This window comes from Balearica regulorum, chromosome 1 (genome assembly GCF_011004875.1).
Source record: "Balearica regulorum gibbericeps isolate bBalReg1 chromosome 1, bBalReg1.pri, whole genome shotgun sequence".
In the NCBI taxonomy this organism is placed as follows: Eukaryota; Metazoa; Chordata; class Aves; order Gruiformes; family Gruidae; genus Balearica; species Balearica regulorum.
This window is the reverse complement of record NC_046184.1, coordinates 15244896-15269815: the sequence shown is the minus strand read 5'-3', so window position 1 is coordinate 15269815 and position 24920 is coordinate 15244896. Positions and strand designations below refer to the sequence as shown.

Genomic DNA, 24920 nt, shown 5'->3' with positions numbered 1-24920 from the left:
CCTCGCACAGCTCCGGGCCGCCGGGCGGGTCGGGGGCCACGCTTTTAGGAAGGCTGGGCTGCTAATGGCAGGAGGAGCAGCTAATTTTGTTCCCGTGTGGAAAGCGCAGCCCCGCTGGTTCAGCAGCCTCCACCGCTTCGTGCTGCTCGAGGCACGTCCTCTCCTGAGGTACTTCACGGGCGCGAAGGGCCTTCCAGCCACCACGGCATACAGCGGTGGTGACCGTCTTCTATCCACGTGCATTTTAGCAACACAAACTTTTTTTTTTTTTGGCTGAAAATGCAATGTCTTTTTACAACAGCTTTATAATATTTTTGCCAGTAATGGACAGATGAGGTGTGTAAAGGAAGTAGTTACTGATACACACTTAAATTTTTAGGTTAATTTATTTTCAGTACCTGTTCTTTGGTACAGGTATTAGTAAAGCTGGAAAATAGGCACAAGTATTTTCTCAATGAAAAGACCGACTAATTAAAACAGCTGTACATCTTTACAGCACATAAAAAGCCTTGCTAACAGAATCCTCTACTGCATCAGCACAATTGCTACCAGCAAAAACTCCTGCAATATAAACGTTCACCGTTATCTCAACTTTGTTGTAATTTCTTTTCCTAAGCTGTAATTTAATTTAGTGGAAGAGACTTAAGTGTGATGAACTCATCAAAACATTCAGTGCTTGCCAAAAAAAAAAAAAAGCAAGCTAAACATTGTTCCATGTCTGAAACTATTATAAGCCCCCTTCTTAAAGATGCAGCTATATTACAGCTCAAGCAACTTATCATTCATTAAAAAGCACCAGTCACTAAGATCTATATTACAGCCACCATCTTGCAAATGACTACTGAAGTTAAATGCTAGCACTAATAAAAACTTAAAAAAATACAAATCTCTTACTACCAATCTTTTAAAGATTTGTACAGAACATGTAAATAGGAAAACACCTTATGTATGTTAAAATCTAAGTATTTTTTGCAGTTCATTCAGCGTAACCAGGTAGTATTCAATTGTGTCTGGTTTTTTATGCTTGTGTCCATTTTCAAAACTTCTCGGATCGCCATGGTAGCATAAGTGGATGGGGGAAGGGAGAACTCCATCTTTAGTGCCCTGAATTTACCATCTGTCATAAGGGGTAAGAGGAAACACAAAGGAAAAAAAAAAAAAGTTGTTAACGGCATAAGTAATGCTTATTCTTGATGCCATCTAAACTAGACTAAAGTTTTCCATGACCAACCCCCCCGCCCCCCCATAAAACAAAACCACCACCACCACCACGCTCCAATTTACAATCCATAGCATAATTTCATAAAACAACTTCTTTTTAACATTTTCTCTCAGCAAGAAGTGGTGTTTTGGGGTTTTTCTTCTTTTTAAAGCAAAATAAACTTTTGTTCTTTCAAAACTAAATTCCTAGCCTCTCTTCATTTTTTCTGGAAAGTAGTGTCAAAAGACCTTGTGACCAGTTATGTAAAAAAAATGCAAGTATTTGAGTAGTCTCTTATATTCAGCACAAATAAATACGCTCAAGCATATAGACAATTTGTGGCTTAATTCCACCTTCATGCATTTCATAGACATTGCTAAGCATTTACCTGATTTTACATATGTCTATAAGAAAATGTAACAGTTGATAGAGACTGCTAGAAGAATTGCTCACACTCTGGAGAAATAAAAGTCCTTATTTAGACACTTAACTTTGGCTATCTTTAATAGCACTGCTTAACAGTCTAGTTGAATGAAAGCTCTTCCTTAAAAGACCTTTCAATATGTAGCAGTTCAAAGCAACAGCCAGATCAAACTTCTGTTTTGCAACCATCAGCAAAAAAAATCAACTTACATGTAGGAAGAACTGGTAATGGTTTTCCTTCCAGCTTATCCAAATCCGTAGTAAATAATGGGATTCTGGGATCATCATATGCAACAACCTCCCTTTATAATATAAGTAAGATTTTTTTAATTATTATTTTTAAATAATTGGAATAAAATTTATAATTTTATTACTTTATATAAATAATACATTTCTATATTATCATTATTATTATTATTCCAGTTTGGCAGTTACAACTGAAATGGAATTGATTTTGTAATAAAATAACGTAAGGAGGCATTTAGGTACAATAACTGGTAAAGCTTTATGTGGAAGACTCGCCTGTGTTTGATGAAGATTATAAACTCCTCTGTTTTCCCTCATGGGCTGTCAGGATTTCCAGCTATACAAGAAGTATAGCTTATGAAATTATGGGAAGAATGGTGTCAACTCTAAGAATACTTGGGGGGGGAAGCCTTCATTTTGAAGAAAGCCATCTAAACTGCTTTGAAAGGTCTTATATATTCTACTCTTTCTGCCACTCATTTAACAGAAATCATGCCATATGTAATGACAAGGCTGAAAAAGTAACTAGGAAGTAGGTAAGCTTTAAACATCAACATTTTAATTAAAATCAAGTGTAAACATTTGTATTTTTTGTCTCCCTCCTAAACTCTGTACTTTTTCTCTATGCATCAGTGATCAAGTCTTTCTGCACATGTCTACAGTTACCTGTTTAAAAGGTATTTATTCAGTTGCCGTATGACAACTAGGTTGTACCTCTAACAACAGTGATTTACTAGGTTTATGGGATACAGATCTTTCTGATTGACAGATAGGTAATTGCAGACCAACTTTCTCATAGCAAGACTACCAAAAAACCCTGTTTTGAATATTATCTATCATGGTTTCAACATAAATAATTATATATGAAGTGTTAAAGCAAGCCCTTGCAAGGAGTGTAACAACTAGATGTCTTGACACCCATGTATCACAGAGCCAGAGGACCAAGGAAGAACTTTAACTGCATAAAAAACATGAGGGAAACGCACAGAGATTCCTCCCTACCTGTGTTTCAGCCTGCATGTACATCCCGTGGGTCTTGTACTTGGTCTAATGGTTCTTGTACTTAGTCATCCCACATAATACTCTAAGCTGTCAATTCAGGTGTAATTTCCTTTATCCTCCTACTTACCAATTGACATTCTGAGGTCGAATGATAATCTTTCTGTATGCTCCAGAAAGTGAATAATCTCTGATCTTATGCCTCATGTTGTTGATATCAAGATTGTCAGCTACTAGCATTTCCTTGTAGGCCTCACCAACTGCAAGAGAGGAAAATATTTAAATAGGAGAGAGCGTAGGCTGAAAACAGCCTTTTTCTCTGGATCATTCCTTCCCTTATATTTAGTAGTTTTCAGCATATATAGGATAAATGTTACACAGAAGTTTAAAATTACTTATTGCAAATCTTATTACCTACAATGTTTGCTTCTATAACTGATTAGTAGAGGCAGTAACCAAGAAAGAATCTCAGCAAATCAAAATGTCAGCTGAAAACAATTTACAAAATATTTTATTGACATTTCATTGACATCTAATGCATTCTTTCAGATTATCTAAACTTCACAAGACATATCTCAAGTAGATGGAGAAAAAAAAAAAAACAATGGGCCAGACTACCCATTGCTCTAACTTTGAAAAAGCAGCAGAGTGAAATGAGTTAAAAGAGCCCTCTGAAGAAATTAGCCCGTAGGGACCTTTAAGTACACCGCCAACAGAAGGAGTAATTATATTACAGTCTTATATCCTTAAGTAAGGGCGTTGCACGCACACCTTGGGAAGACAGGGAAGGCAATGGAAACACAAGAACATACTGAGCTAAAATGCTGTCTGGTGCCTCTGATTTGCAGTGCAATTGCCAGCATTACTTCATGCAGTTGGGAATTTTAAACAGGAACAAGTTAGGTTTACTGGGGGCAGTAAATGGGCAGTAAATTTATTTATTCAATAAATATATTGAATGTAAAAAATTGCAGCTTTTCTTTCCAAACTTTTTACTCAGTGTGGTTCAGAGCCACACCTCATCACAAATAGATCTTTACCTTCCAAGTGTTTCAGAGATGGGTGATAAATGGGATCCTAGCTCTGGGACTTAGCTCTGACTGGCAGTCTCAGGAGACCTGACTGGTCTTTTAAGGACAACCAAAGACAAGAGCAGTTCAACCCCATATTGAGGAAAACCAGCATACGTATTGGGAGACTGGTTTGGCAAAGCAGGGAACTCATGACTAAGCTCATATGTAAGGACACATACAGTAGGTAAAAGCTAGGGCCAGCTACAAAGAACAAATATATAAACATAGTCCAGGCTCATAGGGGTGGTGTTAGGAAAGCCAAAGCTCAGCCAGAGTTGAAATCAGCACCAGACATCAAGAACAAGAAGAGTTAAATTGCAACAACAGGAATGAAAGAATACAAGGAAAACGTTGGCCTGCTGCTAAACAGGGCAGGTGGTCTAGCAACAGACATAAGTCTGATGGTCTCAGCGCCTCCTTTGCCTCAGTCTTGACCAGCAAGGTCTCCCAGGCCTCTGTTCCTAGAGGCAACGTTCAGGAAAGAGAGAGTCTACCAGTACTGGAAGAAGATACAAGCTGAGAGAGCTGGGTCACATCCTGGTAAAGCTTTTCTCTATCATCTCTGAAAGATTGTGGAGCTCTGGGGAGGTCCCAGGCGACAGCAGAAAACCAAGTGTTGCACACATCTTCAGAAATAAGGATGATCTAGGGAATTACAGACCAGTCAGACTCACTTTGGTCTCTGGGAAAAATAATGGGGCTAATCTTCTTGCAACATGTTTCTGGGCACACAATGAGAATAATAACGAGCACAGTTTTACAAAAGGGGGAGAAAAAGAAGAGAAAAACCAAAAAACCCACCAACCTCACTGCCTTCTATGATGAAATTATTGCATCTACGGACAAGGGGAGAGCAGTGACTGTTGCCTACCTTGCTCTTAGCAAAGCTGTTGACATGTTCTCGCAGCATCTTTGTATCCAAAGTTACAACATTAAGTGGGTGGACTGCTAGATGGGTAAAGAACTGTCGGGCTCATCATCTGGCTCATAGTCACTACCAGTTTGAGCTCTACCTAGAAGCTCCTTACAAGCTGAGTTCCTCAAGGAACTATGAGGTGTCTTCTTAGAATACCTTTATCAGCATACATGGAGGAGGAGCCGGAATTCACCCCAACTCTGTGGACACAATCAAGCTGGAGTGGCAGTCGATACACCCACAGGCAGGACTGCCACTCAGAGGGAACTAGGCAGGCTAGAGGAATGGGCTGAGAGGAACCTCGTCACATTCAGCAAGGACAAAGTCCTGTACCTCATGGTGATTAATTCCTTGCAATGGTACAGGCCAGGGAGCGACTCTGCTGACAGTCACTTGGGACTCCCAGTGGAAAGGAGACTTACCAGAGCGCCCTGGCAGCAACAAAAGCTAATTGCAACAGGAGCTTACCCAGTAGCTGCACCAAGAAAACCAATTACTGCCCTTTACTGGGCACTCATGAGACTGCACTCAGAACAGTGTGTCCAGTACAAAACAGATGCTGGTAAACCTGAATGAGTCCAACAGAGGATCACCTCGATGGCCAAGGACTGTAGCACATGGCCTCTGAGAAGAGTCTGAGAGAACTGGGCTTTTCTAGCTCAGAGAGGAGAAGACTTAGAGACTATTTGTTCTCGAAAGTTTCAGACCTGAGAGGACAAAGCCTGAGTAAGCTAGCCTGAATATGGCACCGACCTTGCTTTGACCAAAGGGTTGGACCAGATGGCCTCCTGAGGTCCCTTCCAACCAAAATGATTCTACAAGTCTATCCCTAAGTAATAACATCATGGTGTATGCAGATAATTATAGATCGCTCAACCTACTCCATTAAAAACAATTTAGATCCAACACACTTTATATACAGAAGATGAAAGATATGTTTTGTTTTTTAAACATTCATATTGGTTAATATTTAAACAGATGTGGTTCTTTTTCCTAACTTCAGGTGTTTGCTTGGCTTACAAATTCTAGAAGTTTGGTTTGTTTTCCAATTTAAAAATCAAATGTATATCCTTTTCAATTAACATTTCACCATTTTTTTCCCCTTGTGCTGACATAAATACTTTTGCTTCAGTAAAGAATTTCTTTCTTTGGAAAAGCTACTTGCTAAAAAGAAATATGAAACAGATATATGTTAAATGAAACAAATTACAATTCAGATTATTGTTATCACAATGAAAGAGGCTGACAGTAATGTATCTGAGCTCTGAAATAGTGTCTTGTTTTAATGGTCACCAACGTTGCCTAGATCTAATCTTCCTTTTACGAACAATCTTAAAGCAGACTTACATTTTCAGAGTGAGTACTGAAGTTAACAGTCAGACTTACTTTTATGCTTTGGATAAATAACATCAAATCCAGGCAATGGCATCACTACATCGTGGATAGTGTAGTTATCAACATCTCCTTCTTCGATATGAACAGCTGTGGCTACAATCAGGACAGAAAAAATTAAGAGTTACCAGTATGGATGCCTGTGACAGTTAACATTTGCTAAATTTAAAATGAACCACTTGATTGAAACAAGCATACTTTGAGAGAGATAACTACTATGTTTTATCTTCACTTAATAGACAAAATTTCCAAGAAAAGAAATAACAGTCTTCAAGGCTGTCACAGTCACTGGCAGAATCACAGCCTGGTCTTCAGTGACTTTTAAAGCTGAAGTAAGGACTGCTAGATGAACAGTCCTCTAACGAGGCATCAGGCATACATGAAGGAGAAATATTGTGGATATTCTTGCCCCAGGGAAATGCCAGAGCAAATCCAAGTGAAGAAAGTTTCAATTGAGTTGAGCCTCTGCTTTACACAATACCACTACAAACAAAACCTTCTGTGATTAAAACATTCATAATATCCTTCCATAGTTCTCCATAGCTCAACCAGGTTTGAGTTCATTCTTGAGAACAATCAGTCCTTCATGGTCTCTCTTCCCTATCCAACTATTTGGAAAAACAAGCAAACCAACAGCTCATGAAGTGTAATACCTAACTTCCAATTTCTTACAAAATTTGACCAAAACTGGTTAACGGATTCAGAAATCACTGGACCAAAACGGTCGAGAGGGAAAAGAACACATGTATGCAGTATCACCTAAACAGATATGTGCCTTGTTTTCCTAGGCATTTGAACTACAGAGCATCACTGGCTTTTTGTTTGTCCGATTTTACCTCCTTTAAGCGTGAGATCTCCTGGTACGGCTCTAAGGCCGTATTCTTCTATTCTCTTGCTCACCATGTTATTCCACACATAACTCTGGTAGCTATGAATATACATTAAGCGATTATTTCTTGGTATCTAGAGGTAAAGAAAAAAAGAAAAGTGAAACATTAGAAAGATGTATTTTTAGTTTTTTCTCTCAATCACAACCAGAGGTGCATATATTTGAAACGTTACCTTCTCCAGCAACAAGACTAACAATTTCTTTGTATACAGATTTGGTTTTTGTTCATTATTTGGGAAAAGGGTTTATGAAGAAATAATGTTTTTACACATTTGAATTCTGCACAAAAAAAACAACCTTGTGCTTAAATTAAAAAAAAAAAAGCTTTTTAAATTTTTTTTTTTAATTCAACAGCTCATCAAACACATGGGGCTATTATAAAACATTGAATTCATACTTAACCTCCTGCAATCTTAACTAAACTTTGCAGATGTGAAGGCACAGTCAGTGTTATTCTAATTATCTTCTTCATAAACAAGAAATTATTCCTTGGCTCCTACAATGGGCCCAGTAGTTTGCTAGTGATGAGGTATTTTCTCCAAAGACTTGCTCTTGATTACAGTACTTGAAAATGACAGTGAATCCATCACCCCTACACCAAGCTGATTCATTAGCACGCTATCAGTTTGATTTATATGTTTAAAGCAACAGAAAAACTGATAATGAACTTCCGCAGAATTCTCGGATCTGTATTATACATGGTTACTAAGTGTAACTGCATTGATTCCAACAGACCAGAGACATTGTTGTATAAATTGGAAAGCTCATTATGCATACATTAATTACAGATGTCATCAGTTACCATGCAGCGGTACTTCAAGCAAAAAGACAGGATAAATATAAAGATTTTACACTTAACCTTCTACTCATCAAGCATCTATGAGTCTATTTCAAATTCATCATGATACCATCAAAAGAGCGTTTATGCAAGTAAATACCCCACAGCACTTTTACACTCACTATGCCAAATGCAGAGATTATGTTCTTCATTCCATACTTTAAGAGTCCGCGTAGAAGCTGTCCTTCCACGCACCTTTTTACGGGTAGTTTCTTGAGGGCTGCTGCTGGATCTTTAGTCTTTGCCCATTCTTCTCTGCATTTTACTAAGTATCCCTTTTCAGCTAGAACAAGGATGCAAAATAAAAATACTTTAACTACACACCACCCATCTCACCTTTTGTTAAAACAGTTGAAAAATTAAAGTTTCAGTCACCGTAATTACACAGATTAACAGAATCACAGAATAGTTGAGGTTTGAAGGCTGAGCAGACTCTGTGTCTAAGTACTCAGGTCCCTTTTCACTCCCAAGAGTGCAAGAAACTGCACAGCAAGGGAAGAGGAGGAGAAAGGCAGAGAGTCTGAAGATTGTTTTTCCATTGCTAAACTGGCCAAAGTTCAGCACGTGCAAAGCTGGGCTCAAAAACGTCCTTTCAAATTAAAAGGATCTGAAAGTGTTTTTCCTGAACATACAATTTTTGGAAGAGGAGAGGCAGAAACATTTAATGTACCATTTTTCAGTCCTTACCTCCTGGTCGTGGTTTTAATATCAAATCCATTACTTCATTCCAATTGTTCTGTAGAATAGCTCTAAGATTCAAACAGTAAAGTTTATTAAAAACTGACTAAATATATTTAGAGGAGATTTAGCCAATGTATATAAAAAAAAAAGTATTAGTGTTTAGATTTATTCAATATTAAAAGTAGTGGTATTATGCAAGATACCTGCTGAAGCAAGTTCAGAAACAAGCTCTTTCTTGAATGTAAAATTAAAACTGGCATATGCAATATGCTAGAAAAACATTCCTGAAAATACATTAGAAGTTACACAGTGATATTTTTTTTTTTTTTAAAAAGAGGAGGGGAGGAAATGAAAACAACACATACCTGCCAATTTGATACGTAGGAACAGCTGTGGTTCCAAATCTTTGCATTCCATAGTAATTAATGAACCCAATTTCCCTGAGAGAGTGCATTGCTTGCTCTATCTGGTCATCAGTTCCTGTTATGTTTCTAGCATTTAAAAAAAAAAAGTTACAGACAGATTATTAAGGGCTTACACTATTTTGTGATCCCCATAATATTAAAGCTTAACATCAACATTATATAGCATTTATCAAATTCAACAGATTCCTGCCAATAGAAGGACTTTTCTTTTTTGTAACAAAAGATGCACTGATATCCCTTAACTACTTAAAGAAAAAGAAATTCTAACAGAACTGCCTAAATACATACTAACATATTACCTGAGAACAACAGTGAAATGGTTCCCTTGCAGCTCTCCTAATTTCAGTGGATGGTTCTTGTAACTGAAATTTCCTAATTTGAAGTTCATCAAACATTTATTCAAATGAGCAAGTCTTTGTGCAGTGATTCTAAAAAAAAACCCAGAAAACAGTGACCAACATATGCTTAGAAAAAGAGATAATTAAATAAATACAGAAATACCAGCATTTCAAAACAAAAAGCAGTGAGTCCAGTTTCCCCGATTTCCTGTTGTTGCCATTTCAAAGTATTTTAATGAAATATCTAGAAGAAAAGAACAGGTAATTCTTAAGGCTACTTATACAAGAGAAAATGTATACCATGACAAAGACTTGTTAGTATTGTCTTTTCACATCTATGTTACCATAATTAACAAAAAGTATGTTGCAATATTGATGTATACCGTACCCACAAGCTGAACTCTACTTTATTTGAGTAACTACACCATGAATACACTCCAGTTAGCACAGTCATAAACACAGAGTTAAGTAATTAGCCACTGTGTAGGCTTAATGTAGATGAGGGAGTATGAAATCCGATCTGTCACTGATATCTGTCATTTTTGTTGCTAGTACTTTTGGAAGCATACCTTGTTCTTTGCATCATGGAGCCGCTCTTTCACGTTTCCACTAAAATTTATAGCAGGATACACAAGTTTACCAACTAGCCTGGCCAGCGTACTCAGCTTGGAACAGGCTAATAAACAGTAAGGTCTCCTCTCTGACACCACCCTTCTCCAAGGCTGTGCAGGAGAGTCAGGTACTGTGGCACTACTGCACGGACGCCACAAATCGCTACGCTCCCCCCAGTCGATGATAACCACACGCTGACACAAGATTAAATGTGATCACGGTAAACGTAAATGGAACAGCGCCTGAGATGGCTGCACCACAAGTTTGGTTAATTGTCATCACTTTGCAAACTTGCCTTGCCGCAACAAGAATGTAGGGCTCCTCATGGTTCACAAATTAATAATTCCTTTTATATGTGCAAACGTATGCACATGCAAACCACTGGGAGCAAAAGTATGAACAACTAAGTAGTGAACGCTCTCCTTTTAACAAGGATTTGATCAAATTTCTGGCTCTCAAAACTTGGAATTCCTCACTTGAAGAGCATGGTTTTCAAAGAGTTGTAAATAGTAGTCCAGGTAGAATATTCCAGCTAGCTAAACAGATATTGTAATATATGACTGCAAGGCATCCATCGTTCTCAGTTATGGATGTAACACTAATTTCAGGTGCCCAGAAACCATACAATTATCTTGGAATATGACAAAATAAATTTTATTTTCTCTTAGTAGGTGAGTTATGGGAGTAGGTTAAGGCAGGAAAAATTCCTCATCATGTTTTGCCCCTTCTGGCTACTCGCAGATGAGCAAAGGCAGTGGTTAGCTTTCTCTGGAGCTGTTCAGAGAGTTCAGTGAGAAAGAAAATAGGATTCCAGCTGGAAGAAGGGGGAAACAAAATTCAGGAATGCAATGGGAGATAATTTTCACCGTGTCATTCTGTTGTTCTGCTGTGGAGAGAACACATTCAGTTGTTCTGCATGGGAGCCACACAGTTAAGAGCACGCAGGCAATTTGGCCCACTGCCTCAGCCAAATACATGTACCCAGCCTATTACTCAGAGCATCACTGACTGAAAATACTAGCAATCGCCATGGAATAAAAAAGGATTATAGCATCTTCATTTATACATGTTTTACAAGATCAGGACCTGAATCTGTCATTTGTCATGTGCATACTGAGTCTTCAAAGTATTTATCGAGATACTCAAGCTATCATGGTAGGAGCACAAATACTCCAGTGTACTTTCACTTACCTGAGAACAGCGATCTCTTGAACTGTTATAGCCCTTTTATCTTTAGTTCCCATGTACGAAAATATGTTTGGCTTCACTCTTAAAAGCAACAGTAACAGATATTATGCATATTAAAACAGCCACAGATTGAACATAGTTTTCAGCATAATGACCTAGAATGATTAATCTTCTATATTAAAAATAGAAAATACACATCCATGCCCCAGAACTAGGCTACAATTTAACACGTGACATTTTCTAATTCATCTATAAGTACATAAAACACAGGGAAATTTCTGTTTTAATTATATGTAGACAGATTTACCACAACTGTGCTTTCAGAATATGAGCTTTGAAGTACTTCTTTACACACATCCACTCAATGCATAAATGTGCAGCCACCACTAATTTCACTAAAAAAAAATTCACGTCCACTTCCTTGAACTTCAAATAACATGCCTGTTTGAATACCATGTATGCACATCATGTCAGAATATGAGATGTTAATTTAAAATTTGATCCATTTCTTTCCTTGAGAGCAAAATTTCCTTTCTGTTCCACTTTGTACTTTACAGCCTGTGTTACACAGGGAATATTTCCCATTATTCCAGCTATGGGCACCAGGGGGTAGCAGGAATGCCATGACACACATTTTTCCACCAAACTACCCTCCTACCATTGTGTTCTCAAACACAAATACTAGTAGTATACTGGTTAGAGTCTAGATTACAAACATTTATTTTTGTACAGGAATGGCGAAGGAAAAAGGAGGGGAGAAGCGGGGAAGTTTCCCTACAAGTAGATCACTGAATTGACTCAATTTTAAAACAGTCCTTCCTCTACAATTCACTATGTTCACATCACGCCTTTGGCAAATCCTTTTGTTGCTACACTTGATGGGGTGACAGGAACTAATGGAACAGTTGCCATGGAGAAATTAATACATGGAACAACAGTTTATAAACTGTAACTGCTTAGGAACTGATCAGCATATTGCCACAACAGTATCTGACAGGTTCATAACATACTTGCATATATTCACACAGTGGGGGAAAAAAGGCTTTTAATTCAGGTTATGCACATCGAGACTTTGAGCTGCCAAGCCTTTCTCAGATCAGCCAACTTCAATTGTGGACATTTTTCCACTGAAGTAGCAGAATACAGTCTTTCAAATTTCTTGGGATCATTTTGTTCCATTCTCACCTCCTTCCAAAACTTACAAGTTTCAAATTTAATATTCTAAAATATCTTTTTTTTTTTTTTTAAACACTGGCTACAGATTAGGCAATAGTATTGCTTGTATCGCTCTTACATAAGTCTTGAAGCATATCATTTACAGTAATGTGAAACATATGGGAGAGGACTGCATGCTAGCCAGGCTGGCAGAAACAACAGCCTTACCTCAAAAATTTAGACAGGACATTAATGGCATCCATAGTATCCTTGTTCTCCTTGTACAGTACGAAGTGGCAGTAGCTTCCCCTAGATTTTGGCCAAGAGTGTTTTCTTGGATCTTTAAAAACAAAAGGTTAACATTTCTGAAGTGTCATTTTTTTAATTTAATTCTTTGCCATTGCAGCTACATTTAAAACAAATATGCAAGAGAGAATTTCTGCTAATTTCCATCTGCTTTAAAAAAAAGAAAAGAAAAAAGTGAATTACTGACAGCAAAAGGTGCAAAGCACATTGAAAAAGACCTTCTCCCCTTCCGCTGGGCTGTAAACTTCTCTTTAATCAATTCTGTCTCCTAGAAAATCTTGAATGAAATGGTGACAGTTCCTTTGTCATGAAATTATCTAAAAATATACCCTAGTCATTTAACTGCCATATTGCCTGATTAAATTTCTCAAAAACCTTATCATTACACTGACTTTCAGCAATAAAAGCCATTCCACATTTCATCTAGTGCCTCCTATAATTAACAGATGAGGATCACTGGAGCCCTGTTTGTGGGAAGACTACAATTATTATTTATAGTACTAGCATATTCTTTATTTCTGTAGGATATTTCTGTGTGTCATGCAAAAGCATGAGTCGTATCTCTACAAAAGCCTAAAAAAGTATACTCACAAAAGATTACTTTAAGGTGAATTGTTTTTAATGTCCTATGGGAGAGAGAAGTCTAGCACAATAGACAGTGACAAATAATTCAAGCCTGAAACTGTGCTGTGTTTAGAGAACCCAGAGGGCGAGATAACTTCAGCTCCCGCAGACTAGCAACTGATTTACAATTCTGTACAATTATTTGGCATTTTCTGGAGAGGGAAGAAAACTGTCAATGTATTTGTCAAGCTTTTGTTGCACATAAAAGCCTCCAGAGGTAAAACTTGCCTTTTACAATCCTCCACTGTTATTGGCATTACTGGGAAAGGGGACTGATTGTACACAGGTTTAGCAACCAATTTTGAGGTGCTTTGTTTATAAATTCTTTGTTTTATAGGAACAAAACTAAGGATTTGTTTTGTGTTAAATAAGAAGTCCCTTATCTCTTGGTAGCCACCAAGCAGACATTCCTGGTTTTGTACAATAAGGGCTTAAGCGTCTTTCATAACAGCAAAAGCTTACTGAAAAAGCCAGTCCTATTCCAGTATATAAACACCAATGCAGGAAGATCTTGGGAAATTTGCTCTTTTTGTTCACATTAGTTTAATAAAGCCCAGATATCCCACACAGACAGCAAATATTTTTAATTTTCAGGAAACTTTCTGGTAAAAGAGAATTCTTCCTGCCTTTTTTTTTTTTTTTTTTTGAGAAGCTGCCCATCCATACACACACTTCTGCAAAAACCATTTTGGATGCTACACTATAAAATACTATACATGTAGGCTTTAACCACTTAAAAACTATTGCAACACTTGCCTTGCACCATCAGTTTCTAAGCAAAGCCCTCCCTGTGGAGCTTCCTAGGACCTAAACTGGACCAAAGCTGTTAACAGACCTCATACTCTTGGCTAGTCTCCCTTCTGAGCCACCACTGCTCTTAAACACAGTCAGTGAAACACTGCATTCAGCTTGAAGAGCAAGGTCCTTCATGAAGAACTCAGTAATTAGAAGGGAAGAGAGGAAGACAGAGCGTGGAAAGTCTTCTCCAGCTGGAATCATTCTTTCAATTTCACTAAGCCATCTTGCACAGAGTCATTCCAACACCCTTCAAAAAGTGAGCCTCAATCTGGGCTACACTAAAAGGACTCCATAGATACCATATATAGTGTAAATATACACACTATATATATCAATTGGCTCCTCGTGCTTTGGGCATCACTGCGGCCGTGCTGAGTACTGGGAGGCTGCAGCTCCTGGTATTTAACTATTCCTCACCCAATACTTCAAAGTATTCAACTGGGTAGATGGACCAGAGAGACCGTCTGCAGTCCTTATTGCTACATGTCAGAGTCACGTTACATTTCTGACATAAAATTGTATTTCCAAGCCCTTTTTCCAAACCTTTTGCTGCAACTCAAGGGCTGGAAATTCTTTTTAAATATCAGGATGTCCGTTATACACTTTTAAAGTTGTATACATTCAGATAGTGGTGTCTGAAACACAAGGCTGAAGGGCAAAGGCTTGGCGTAATGAAATCAATGGAAAATTTACCATAGATGTCAAACAGTATTGTCAAAACCAATAATTCATGTCATTTATTACTGGCAGACTTTCTCTGCATTGAATGACTACTGCCTATATACTGCTCTAGGAAAAAGGTAGCACAAGGCTGTTTCAGGGAATTTTAAGCATTGCTTATGTGTAGGGTGTTTTAAAGAATTAATTACTAGCTTGGCCAGTCTTCTCGCTATTTAGGAGGTCGTAATGGTTGTCATTTCATTTTGTTAACATGAAATGTCAACATCTCTTACCTGTTGCAGTTCTGACCTCTGTCCCAGTGCATAGCATAAAGAGCACAAAAGAGCAGCATTTAATTTTTAGACTGTCAAAGGGGTTTTAGAGGTGAACATGCAGGTTTATGGTTATGGGATTGTTTATGCTTTTGGGAGCATCCAACAGTTAGGTGGTGGATGACAGCAATTTAGACAGTTATGCAATGGAATCGTGCAGAGGCAAACAGTGAACATATGGAAAGCTTCAATCGGAGATGCAACAAACTTCATTTGTGGACAATGATGAAACAGCAGCTTACGGACAATTTAGTAAGGCACTATTTTAAGTATGTGGGGATTAAACTTACTATAGACACAAAGCAGCTTCTAATTTTAAATTTTAGGGAAGTATGTTTGGTAACCTTTTACATTATCAACAAAAGTAATCAGATATCTCAGCTAATACTTGAATATTCTACACTTCTGAAATGTTTCTTGCCTGGGGAACCAACTCAAGACTAAGACATGTTAGTGGCTACAACAAACATGAAAGAAATATAATTCTGACTAAAAAGAACTTGCACTCTTAAAACCTACATTCCTAAACATTTACACACACTCACTGAAACTGCACACATCTCCACCAACATGTACAGGTCTTTGTAGTATCACGACTTCGGAAGTCAAGTTTAAATAGATGATGCTTCTCTGCATCACAAGATGGTGCTCCAGATAATGTTTTAATCCTAGAGACACATCACTAAATTCTTTTCAGCATATTTCAAATACTTCAATTCTTTTATATAGTATCTCTTAAATCAGACTGGGCAGCTTAGTACCGACCACTTGACTGTAACAATGGTTGAAGAACAAAAGCAGCGGAAAGAAAAGGTGGAGGTAAAACCATTACAAACCAACAGAGAACAAAACTGACTGAGGAGAATTCTGTGCTGGTAAGTATGCACACTCCATGCATAAAGCATGCAAACATACAAATTTTCTAAACATGGTTAAACAAGATACATAAACATATTGTAATTGTACCAATAAAAATACAAGATTCCCCTATTTGCTTAGAATAAGCCTTAAAAAATATTAACTAAATTGAATGTGGAGATGGTGTTATTTCCAATTTTAAATTATCTTATGTCCATCTCCTTCATCTTTAACATGAAAGCGCTAGGTTTACATACTGTCACTTGTAGTAGGTTGAAACGACATAGGAATGCAATCAGTTCAAATCAAACCTTAATACCTTTTGTTAAATGTGCAACATTCTGCATCCTCTCAACTTACAGGAGCAACAAATTTGTAATAACATTAAAAGTTGTAGAACACATGAATTTATCCCCAGTAACCAAAACAGTATTTGGCAAGATTAAGGTGGGTAACACTTCATTCTGAAAATCCTTCATTATTTTGATTATTCCAAAATAGTAACTGTGATTTATAATGAATAAAGACAATTTTCTGCAAATATAGAAGACAACGTAGAAGTAGTATTTTGCTTCCAAATATGGAAGCAGAAGTAGCCTCACAGATCATGGTAAATATATCATGTTTACATAAAACGGTAACTCTGAGAAAACAAATAGGTACTTGTCTCTATTCAAGTCATTGAGAATTTTGTCATGGATTTTCAAGACAGTCAAGATTACCCTGACTGTCTGTGTAACATACGTGTTTCAGCTACTTTCTTACTTTCACAATGCACACTTACACAGCCAGTAAGTTTATGACAGCTAAGTTCAAACAATACTGAAAATAAAGCCCCTATTCTGCCTATCCCCACTGACATAGCAAAAGATCCTCTCGCTTCCAACACGGTTGTATTTGATGAATGCTTTGGAAAGAAAAACAAGTAGAAATTTAAATCTGAGACACTCCTTGTGTTCCTAGTCATTTTAGATGCACAGCATCAGTTGCAAAGGGAAAAAGCAAAGCCAGACTACATTAGGAGGTACGCTCTACTTCAAGTACTTACTAACCAGTTTTATTTTGGGGATAATTTTCACATTTACTTTACCCAACTGCTGTGATACTGAAACTCACTTGCCAGTGCTTTTTTCCCAGCAGCATGATAAGCAATAATGTATTTTTTTCCATCTCGATCTTCTGTTTTAGTCTCCAGTCCAGGAAACAAGGATTTCACAGCCTGATGGATAACTGTTCTTTTTTCTTTGGTGTCTTCAATTACCTGTGTTAATACACATGCATGCAGAAACCAAGTAAAGCAACACAAAAGGGGAGGGATTCTCTCAGAGTTAAATTCTGCATGCTTAAAGAAAACCTACCAAATCACACTAAAGTACTGAACAGGTATAATTTTAAAAGTCTGTCCTACTTATTAAAATTAGTTTGAAAAATAATAAATAGCTGCTACAAACCCCAGTCTCAACATTCACAAAAGAAAATTCTCAAGATTTATTCCCCTCTTCTGTGCTTAATAAAATTCCCTCTTCTAATGAAAACTCTGGCAAAACTAAGTTTTTCTATATGCATTAAAGGAAAAAAAAAAAAAGCTAGATAAGATTATTTAATGTGTGAATGCTTATTTGAAATTACCAGATTTAATCCTACTCATCTCTGTAGCTCAACAGTTATTCTTCAAGTACATGGAATATTTGGATGCTTAAAAATACAGTTTTAATTTCATTTTGTAACTTCTTATTTTTCTTGTTACAGAGGAGCATACTGATCTTCTTTTCTATTAAATCACTAAACACTGACCTTGAAAACAGTCTTTCATCAGGATAGATGTTTTATTTAATCCTTCTTACATAATTATTCTATAAAATACTACTAGATGGAAAACCAAAATACTGCAAGAAAATTTTAACACCACAAAAATTAAGATATGTATTTGAGTTCATGTGTACAGTCCCACTGAAATCAAAACGACAACTCATGTGCATGAATTTGAGTATATCTGTAAGGCTTTACAGAATTAAACCCTAAACTGGAAACATTTCAGCATTACCTGTTGCATCATGTTCAGACTGCTCTTATCCCTCATATACACTAGAAAGCGTGTACCTTCCACTCACTCTCTCATTGTCCCCCCCCAGTCCCAGCTTCAGATAATTTATTAATTTTACCTCTATGGCAACACTAGTTTCCTTATTCTTAAGAAGCTGGAGCTCCTCTAAACGCTTCTTGTCTTCATCTGACAAAACTGTAAATGTTTCTTCTGATGGGTCCTAATACATATTTGGTGGGGAGAAAACAAACACCAAATAACCCTCACGGAACAACTTTCAGCCTTTGAATGTTTTTGCTCAAGGAGCATAGCCATTACCCAGTCTTTACCTCAAAATTTACCTCATCATCCACTGGAACAGAAAAGTCATCTAAATGGCTCACACGTCCATCTTTGCCTATTTCATGGACAACAAAGTCCGAATATCTGATAGGAAGAAACATGCATTAAATTTGCAATAATAATAAAAAAAAAAAAATTCACATCACATAAAGTCCTTTCCCAAGAAGCTGTTTGTTAGCAGAATTCACTCAAGAATTCTGAATTCACATAATTCACATAAAAGAAACTTCAACCATGAGAAAGCTGTACCTATTCCCACCCCCCAGAAGGACACCAGGAGAACACAGGAGAAAGTCTGGCATATCTAAACACAGCAGACTTCTTTGCAGATAACCAAACACCTGCTGTCGTTAGTCGGAATCATTTTCTCACTAGCTTGCAGATATCAGTAATGCATATCCTCAGTCCCAGCCATTACTGACAATTAAGACTCTACTGCGTTGCTACACTGCGAGCACAAATGCATTAACTCTGTCACTTCAAATAATAACCTGCAGAATAAAGTGCACGTTGCCCACTCTTCAAGGAAAGCAGGACAAATTCAGCTCCATTACATATACTCGATTGTAGAGAACAACTTTCAAATAAAGTTACTCTGCATACTCTATGACAGCAACAAAGAATTTGACTGTGATGTTCTCCATCAAGTCACTATCTCCAATAATAAAAACATCCTGACTTCAACAGAATACAGACAGTCTATGTTGCAATTGCTAAATGATTTAAGTAGCACTTGCTCGTAAAGGGAAAAAAAAAAAAGAAAAAAAAATTCTTAGGCTTGGTCAATGAATGTTGAAAGATGAATAAAACTTCAGCATGGGAATGTTTCTCCTGTATCTCCCCCAAGCCCCCGTTTGTCATACATCGTATGGGTAGAATTCCTTCCTGAGGAGGGCTGTGCACTCACTCTTATTATCTGGAGCTGTCTAAACATGCTAGTGACTGGTACCATAAAACCACCAGGACTAAATTAACGATAGGTGTTATAAACTAGGATCAAAGAAAAACCATGAACCCACAAACATTTCTACCACCTGACTTCCTTTGGCCACCTTGGTTCAAAACTGCCAGATTTCCCAGAAGGAGGCTCAGCACACACTGTCTTCCCCAGTGAAGCATTATGCTAGCTGCTTAATGCTGCACATAAAGCTTAAATACATACATAATATGTACATATCACTTTACTATGTAAAATGATCTATATATGAAGCCAGTATTTAAAAACAGGGAATTCTTGGTGTGTAAATAAAGCATCCTTAACTGCTTTGCTAAGTCAGGGCAACAACGATTCTCACATCAGTGAGGTTTTGTATTTGCATTGTTTTATTCAAAGATGTTATTTAATTTAAAAAAACCTAGATGTTTCATTAAAAAAAAGCTACTAAACCCCAAACATCTTCTGAAGGATATAATGTAAAATTTCACACCCTGAGTGAAATTCCCTTTTATGTTTTGTAAATGACATTGCAACTGATCAGACTATAATTTAAAGCCCAATGGACCATCTGACAAAACACATGTTTAAAGACATTAGCACAAAAAAGTCAGGGAAAAGCAAAGAAGAACCAAAGCAGGGTCGTTTTAATGCTGTTCTCCAGTGCATCTTGTATCAGCACTGAAGAGCGGTAGAAAAGGTGAGTGTACTGCACACGGTTTTATGCTGTATGCTGCTGCCAGAGAGCAAGTCAAATGGCAAAGGTCAGTGTAATCGTGTATTTCTATCCATACACAGCTTCTTTCTTCAGAGCTCCATTTGACAGGAAAGAAGGGAAACAAAAGAGACAAAAAAAATCTAGAAAAGTCCCAAATTAAACCCTTCTTTCAGTCTCAGCACTAGGAAAAGACAGTGATGAACCTCCCACGTGGCTGCACATAATCCAGTTGCATCCTGCGAGTCAGAAAGGAAAATGGAGAACAACAGCTGCTTAACACAAGGAATTAACATACATAACAAGACAAAGAGTTACCTCTCTTTCAAGATTCCAGAAAACCCTTTATGAGAGCTAACAAATTTAGTTATGCCAACATCACTTTCTGTCAGTCCATGCTTCATCATGTCTGCAAAGCTCTCTGGATCTCCATCTTCATCACTGTCCTCTAGTTCCTCATCTTCCTGCTCCTCACTTTCCTCATTGGGGATTATTTCATTTTTCGTGTCCTCAAGCAGACATTTGTCAGGTTGTTCTGTTACAGTCTCAACGCTCTGCCCGGAGTCGTTTCCTGTCTTAGACTTCTCTGAGATCTTCTGTCTTTTAATTTCGTCTGCATTAGCCACATCATCCTCAGAGCGAGGACGTTTCAAGGATACACTATTCATTTCTACAGTTTCCATGTTTAAGGCACAGTGTAGGACAGAAAGCCCTGAGGAGCAAGAAGAATGGCTTATTTTCTGTCTGCTTAAGAGCAATATCAATACATAGTCTCTTCACTCCAAGGACTCTGCCCCCTGCAACAGTTCAGGAAAAAAATCACATAACTTTCTGCATTTTTATGTTAAACATCAGTTAAAGATTTTCTACAGCTAGAAACAGCATGTACTTAGGAAGAGAGAAGGGAGATGTCAAGGGGACTTAATACCCACCCAAGGCAGCACACACGTTAGGGTATAGAACAGCAGGATTTAATACTCCACCGAACATTTACCACCATCGTCACTCTTGCCAACTTTTACCACAGCTGCAGTAAGCTCTGTGCATGTGGGTTCTGCTGTTGATAGCAATTTAGTGCCTAAGAAACTTTTTGTTCCCAAGCTTTCTGTTAATCATGACTATACTCGATCATTCCTTGTTCTAGAATCATCATAGAATGGTTTAGGTTCGAAGAGACTTTAAAGACCATCTAATTCCAACCCCCCTGCCATGGGCAGGGACACCCCCCACTAGCCCAGGTTGCCCAAAGCCCCATCCAACCTGGCCTTGAACACTCCCAGGGAGGGGGCATCCACAGCTTCTCTGGGCAACCTGTTCCAGTGCCTCACCACCCTCACAGTAAAAAACTTCTTCCTAACTTCTAATCTAAATCTACCCTCCTTCAGCTCAAGGCCATTACCCCTTGTCCTGTCACTCCATGCCCTTGTAAACAGTCCCTCTACAGCTTTCCTGTAGGCCCCTTTAGGTACTGGCAGGCTGCAATAAGGCTACCAATATTCAATCTTGCAAGGATTGAGAGATGACAGCTCAATTCCCCCAAACTTGAAATCTCATCTCTTCTAACACACACAATCCCAGATGGAAGTCAAGGTGGCACCAATTCAGATGCAAAGATAAGAGGGATGAGATAACAAGATCATTGAATGAGTGGGACAAACAAAAAACCAAGGAAGTGAAATGATCTCTGAGAACATGACTACTCACGCTGGTGGAGTGGAGCTCTGACTCTTCCCTGGCAACTTGAGCTGCCACCTTTGCGTCAGCAGAACTATTACCTTCAGATCTGAAAAACAAATAAAAGCTAAGTCTTTGAGAAAGTTTTAGGCAAAAAAGCCCAACTATGAAAACATGCATGAATGTGATCATTATGGAAAGCAGCCACCTCTGAACCCAGATATCAGTAATTCTATAGGAGCAGACACAACTACTCAGCAGACAATAATAAATAGAATTGTAAAAGTGTTACCAACCTGGTGACATAACACAATATTGCTATTTAGCAAGGTACAGCACAGAAGCTTGGTTTTATTTTTATGTTTATGAAAGGACACCAGAGTTCCTTTCTCCCAGCACCACCCAAGTGGCACACCAATGTGTCAGGAATACACCGCAGGTTTTGGTAGGTTGCATGGGAAGAGGCCATCAACTGCCTTGTGCTGGTCACGGCCAGTTCCAGCTGGGTCCGTAATGGACCAAAACCACCGCCTGCCAAAACTCCAACTCATCAGATGAGCACACAGTGCCTCTGCTCCAGCTGATTTAAAAAAGGGAGGAGCTGCCGGTGGCAGAAGGTGCAATGGGAAGCACCGGAGGTGGCGCATCACAGCGTGTTAAAAGACATGGGAAGGGGACGCTGTTGGGGATGTGGCTGGAGATGCACTCTTGGAAGGAGGCTCTCCACACCAGAGCAGGGACGTGCCTGGGTGGTCTGCAACCTGTGGAGGTGCTCATAATGAGCAGGGACATCCTTGAGGAGCCTGCGGCCTGTGGAGAGGCCCACATGGGAGCAGAAGACATGAGAAAGAAGGAGCAGCATAAAGAAAACCTCCATGCACCAACCCCAGCCTCCTGCACCAGTGCTGCCTTGCCCAAGGGACAGAGTGTAACCCATGGGGACAACCAGGGGAGAGGAGAGGAGGAAAGCAGGGTAGGGGAGGTGTCAGGAGTGAAGGGAAGGGGGAAAAAAGGAGTTTTGCCCCCAGTATTTGTTTAACTGGTTGTCTTCTTTGTACCTCACTAGCCAAATCAGTAATTAAATGTTTATGTTAACTGGCAATGAATTAAATTAAATTCCCCAAGTTAAGCCATTTTTGCCCACAACAGGCAAGTTTCTAAATTAATAGTATTCAACTGTTACCAAGAAATTAATCTATGCACAGAGCAGTATTTCAGAATTATACACATCATCCTGTATTATTTCTCTAGTCACTAGATAGCATATTCTATTTCATTTTAAAGGGTATGTTTTTAAAGGAAGACTCATTACTAACTCGATAATCACCGCGTGCTGGGTTGTTAACTGTTACCAGTTAGCTGTGAGCCACTGCTGACTTCATTGCCTGGACCTTCCGCTGTAGAGGTCATAAACTTAGGGTAAAGTGGCAGGAACAACTGTTTTAGAAACACCTGAAATGTTTTGCTCAAATGAAGAACTGAAAATGGACGCTAGAAAAAAGAATGAACAAAAGGGAAATAAGGAGAGACTTATAAAAAAAGTGTATGTGATGCCTGAAGAGAGGAGTGACAAAACACACCCAGAAGAAAGCAGAACAATTAACAAATGGATGTACCTTCAAGGAGAAAGCAGCAATTTCAGTTTGTCTGCGAATAAAATGAAAGCACATAAAATCCTTCTTTAAAAATAAAAAAAAAAACCAACACAAACCCAAAAGAAGCAATTCACCAGCATTTCCAGATTCTTCTATGTTCCCAACTTTATGGAGCCCGGGTTATAAAGCACTAACGTAGAAAAGGCTTCTAGACAGCTTGTGAATGTCTTTACATGGCGAACAAAACACCACTTGGCACAGTGAAATCCTCCAAGACACCTGCCAAAAGACATAAGACAAATCTCGTGTTTCTACAATAAAATTGTAATAACTAGTTACTGAACGACACAAACTGTTAGAAGAACTTAACATTGGGAACAAACACTCCAAAGTTGTCGGATACGGCCTATTCTCACAGCAGAGCAATGACTCGCATACAACAAAGTACTGTCCCATGCCAAATGGCGGCTGTCATGTGGGAAAATTTCTGCAGGATAATCACATGAAGGAGCAAGTTGAAGCGAGCAGGGCGCACACTGTCTCACTGTACAGATTGGTAGTGAGAGGAGCCTATTATTTTTTGACAGCTGCTCAACTGTATCAGTCCTTTTCCTAGCAAACAGGTGTTTCCATAAAAGCCAGAATCTGCATAAACAGCAGCTCTGCAGCAATTTCAACAAAGACCATGTTTTAGCAGAGACTGAATTTACTACTACAAATAAAGGGCTTGATTCTCGCCGACAAGAAATGCTGAGCGATTACTTGCGGTGTGGTACCTGTCAGACACACAGGCTGGTGGGGGCTATGGGGTACTTCCCACTTAGTAAATAAAAGAGTAGGCAGACGAGACGCCAGCGCTGGGTACGAAGCTAGTTTGTCATGAGACGAGGCAGATCGGATTAAGAGGGCACGATGATACAGCAGCGCCCGAAAGCAAGCCCTGCAGGCGGGGGGCCGGGGAACCCGCCCGGGTGCACGCAGCGTCCCGCAGCCATGCGGGCCGGGCAGCCAGCAGCGGCTCCGCACCTCCGCGGGGGTTTCGTGCAGGGGGAAGGGGTCGGGCAGCCGCAGCAGGCAGCGCTCCGGGCGGGCCGGGCCGGAAGAGCGGCGGCAGGTCCCGCGGCCCGGCTCTGCCGCTGCCAGCCCCGAGGCTGCCGGGGCAGGGCGAGAACAAGCGAAGGGGCTGGGGCAGGCGGGAGGACGGGGAGGAGACAGGAGAAAAGGGCTGCCGCTGAGGTCCGGGCACCACGCGGCTGCCGCCCGCCGCAGGAGCCCCGGAGCGGGCCGGGGAAAGCCCGGCGCAAGCGGGGAGGAAAGTTGCCCCGAGGCCGAGCCCCCCCCACACCACCGCCGCGCCCGCCGCCACCGGCACCGTGCCCGGGCTGGGTGCGGGAGCTGGGAGCCGGCCCCACCGCGGAGGCCGCGGCTCCCGCCCGCCCGCCCGCCCGCCGAGGAGCCCTGGGCGGCCGCGGCTGCCGGGGGAGGGCGCGCCTCCGCCCGCCGCCAGGCAGGAGCCGGGGAGGGGGTGCCACTTACCCGCACGCCGGCACGGGAGGACGGGCCAGGCGCCAGCGCCGCGGGGAAGGAGGCGGCGGCAGGAGCGAGCGGCGCGGGCCCGCCCCAGCTCCGCGTGTGCGGAGGCGGCCTCCTGCCTGCGCCCGC

General features: G+C 39.7%; 1 protein-coding gene across 9 annotated transcripts; it reads right to left on the bottom strand.

Moving 5' to 3' along the window:
* Positions 1 to 367: 367 nt before the first annotated feature.
* On the bottom strand, positions 368 to 24920 carry PUS7 (pseudouridine synthase 7). 9 transcript variants are annotated; one of them, XM_075740417.1, is made up of 18 exons: positions 24795 to 24920; positions 23280 to 23537; positions 21694 to 21772; positions 20308 to 20701; positions 18328 to 18424; positions 18117 to 18218; positions 17071 to 17215; positions 12605 to 12716; positions 11225 to 11302; positions 9383 to 9511; positions 9024 to 9149; positions 8665 to 8726; positions 8100 to 8260; positions 7087 to 7213; positions 6245 to 6346; positions 3000 to 3129; positions 1835 to 1926; positions 368 to 1117 (listed from the first exon to the last, which is right to left on the bottom strand). In XM_075740417.1, exons 4-18 carry the CDS (start codon positions 20670 to 20672, stop codon positions 981 to 983), a joined length of 1965 nt encoding a protein of 654 aa, XP_075596532.1. In that variant the 5' UTR covers positions 20673 to 20701; positions 21694 to 21772; positions 23280 to 23537; positions 24795 to 24920; the 3' UTR covers positions 368 to 980. The 9 variants fall into 9 exon arrangements, with proteins under 9 accessions (XP_075596532.1, XP_075597017.1, XP_075596765.1 ...); XM_075740902.1 differs by having other exon boundaries at positions 18340 to 18424; XM_075740650.1 differs by lacking the exon at positions 23280 to 23537 and having other exon boundaries at positions 20308 to 20786; positions 24795 to 24917.

What these genes read in the sequence shown, in the direction of transcription:
- PUS7 (XM_075740417.1), bottom strand. Translation starts at nt 20,672, where the DNA reads ATGGAAACTGTAGAAATGAATAGTGTATCCTTGAAACGTCCTCGCTCT. An exon ending in CATTTCACTGTTGTTCTCAG is followed by an intron (nt 9,150 to 9,382) that starts GTAATATGTTAG and finishes TTTAAATGCTAG; the next exon opens with AAACATAACAGGAACTGATG. An exon ending in TAATCTCTGCATTTGGCATA is followed by an intron (nt 7,214 to 8,099) that starts GTGAGTGTAAAA and finishes CTTTACCTCTAG; the next exon opens with ATACCAAGAAATAATCGCTT.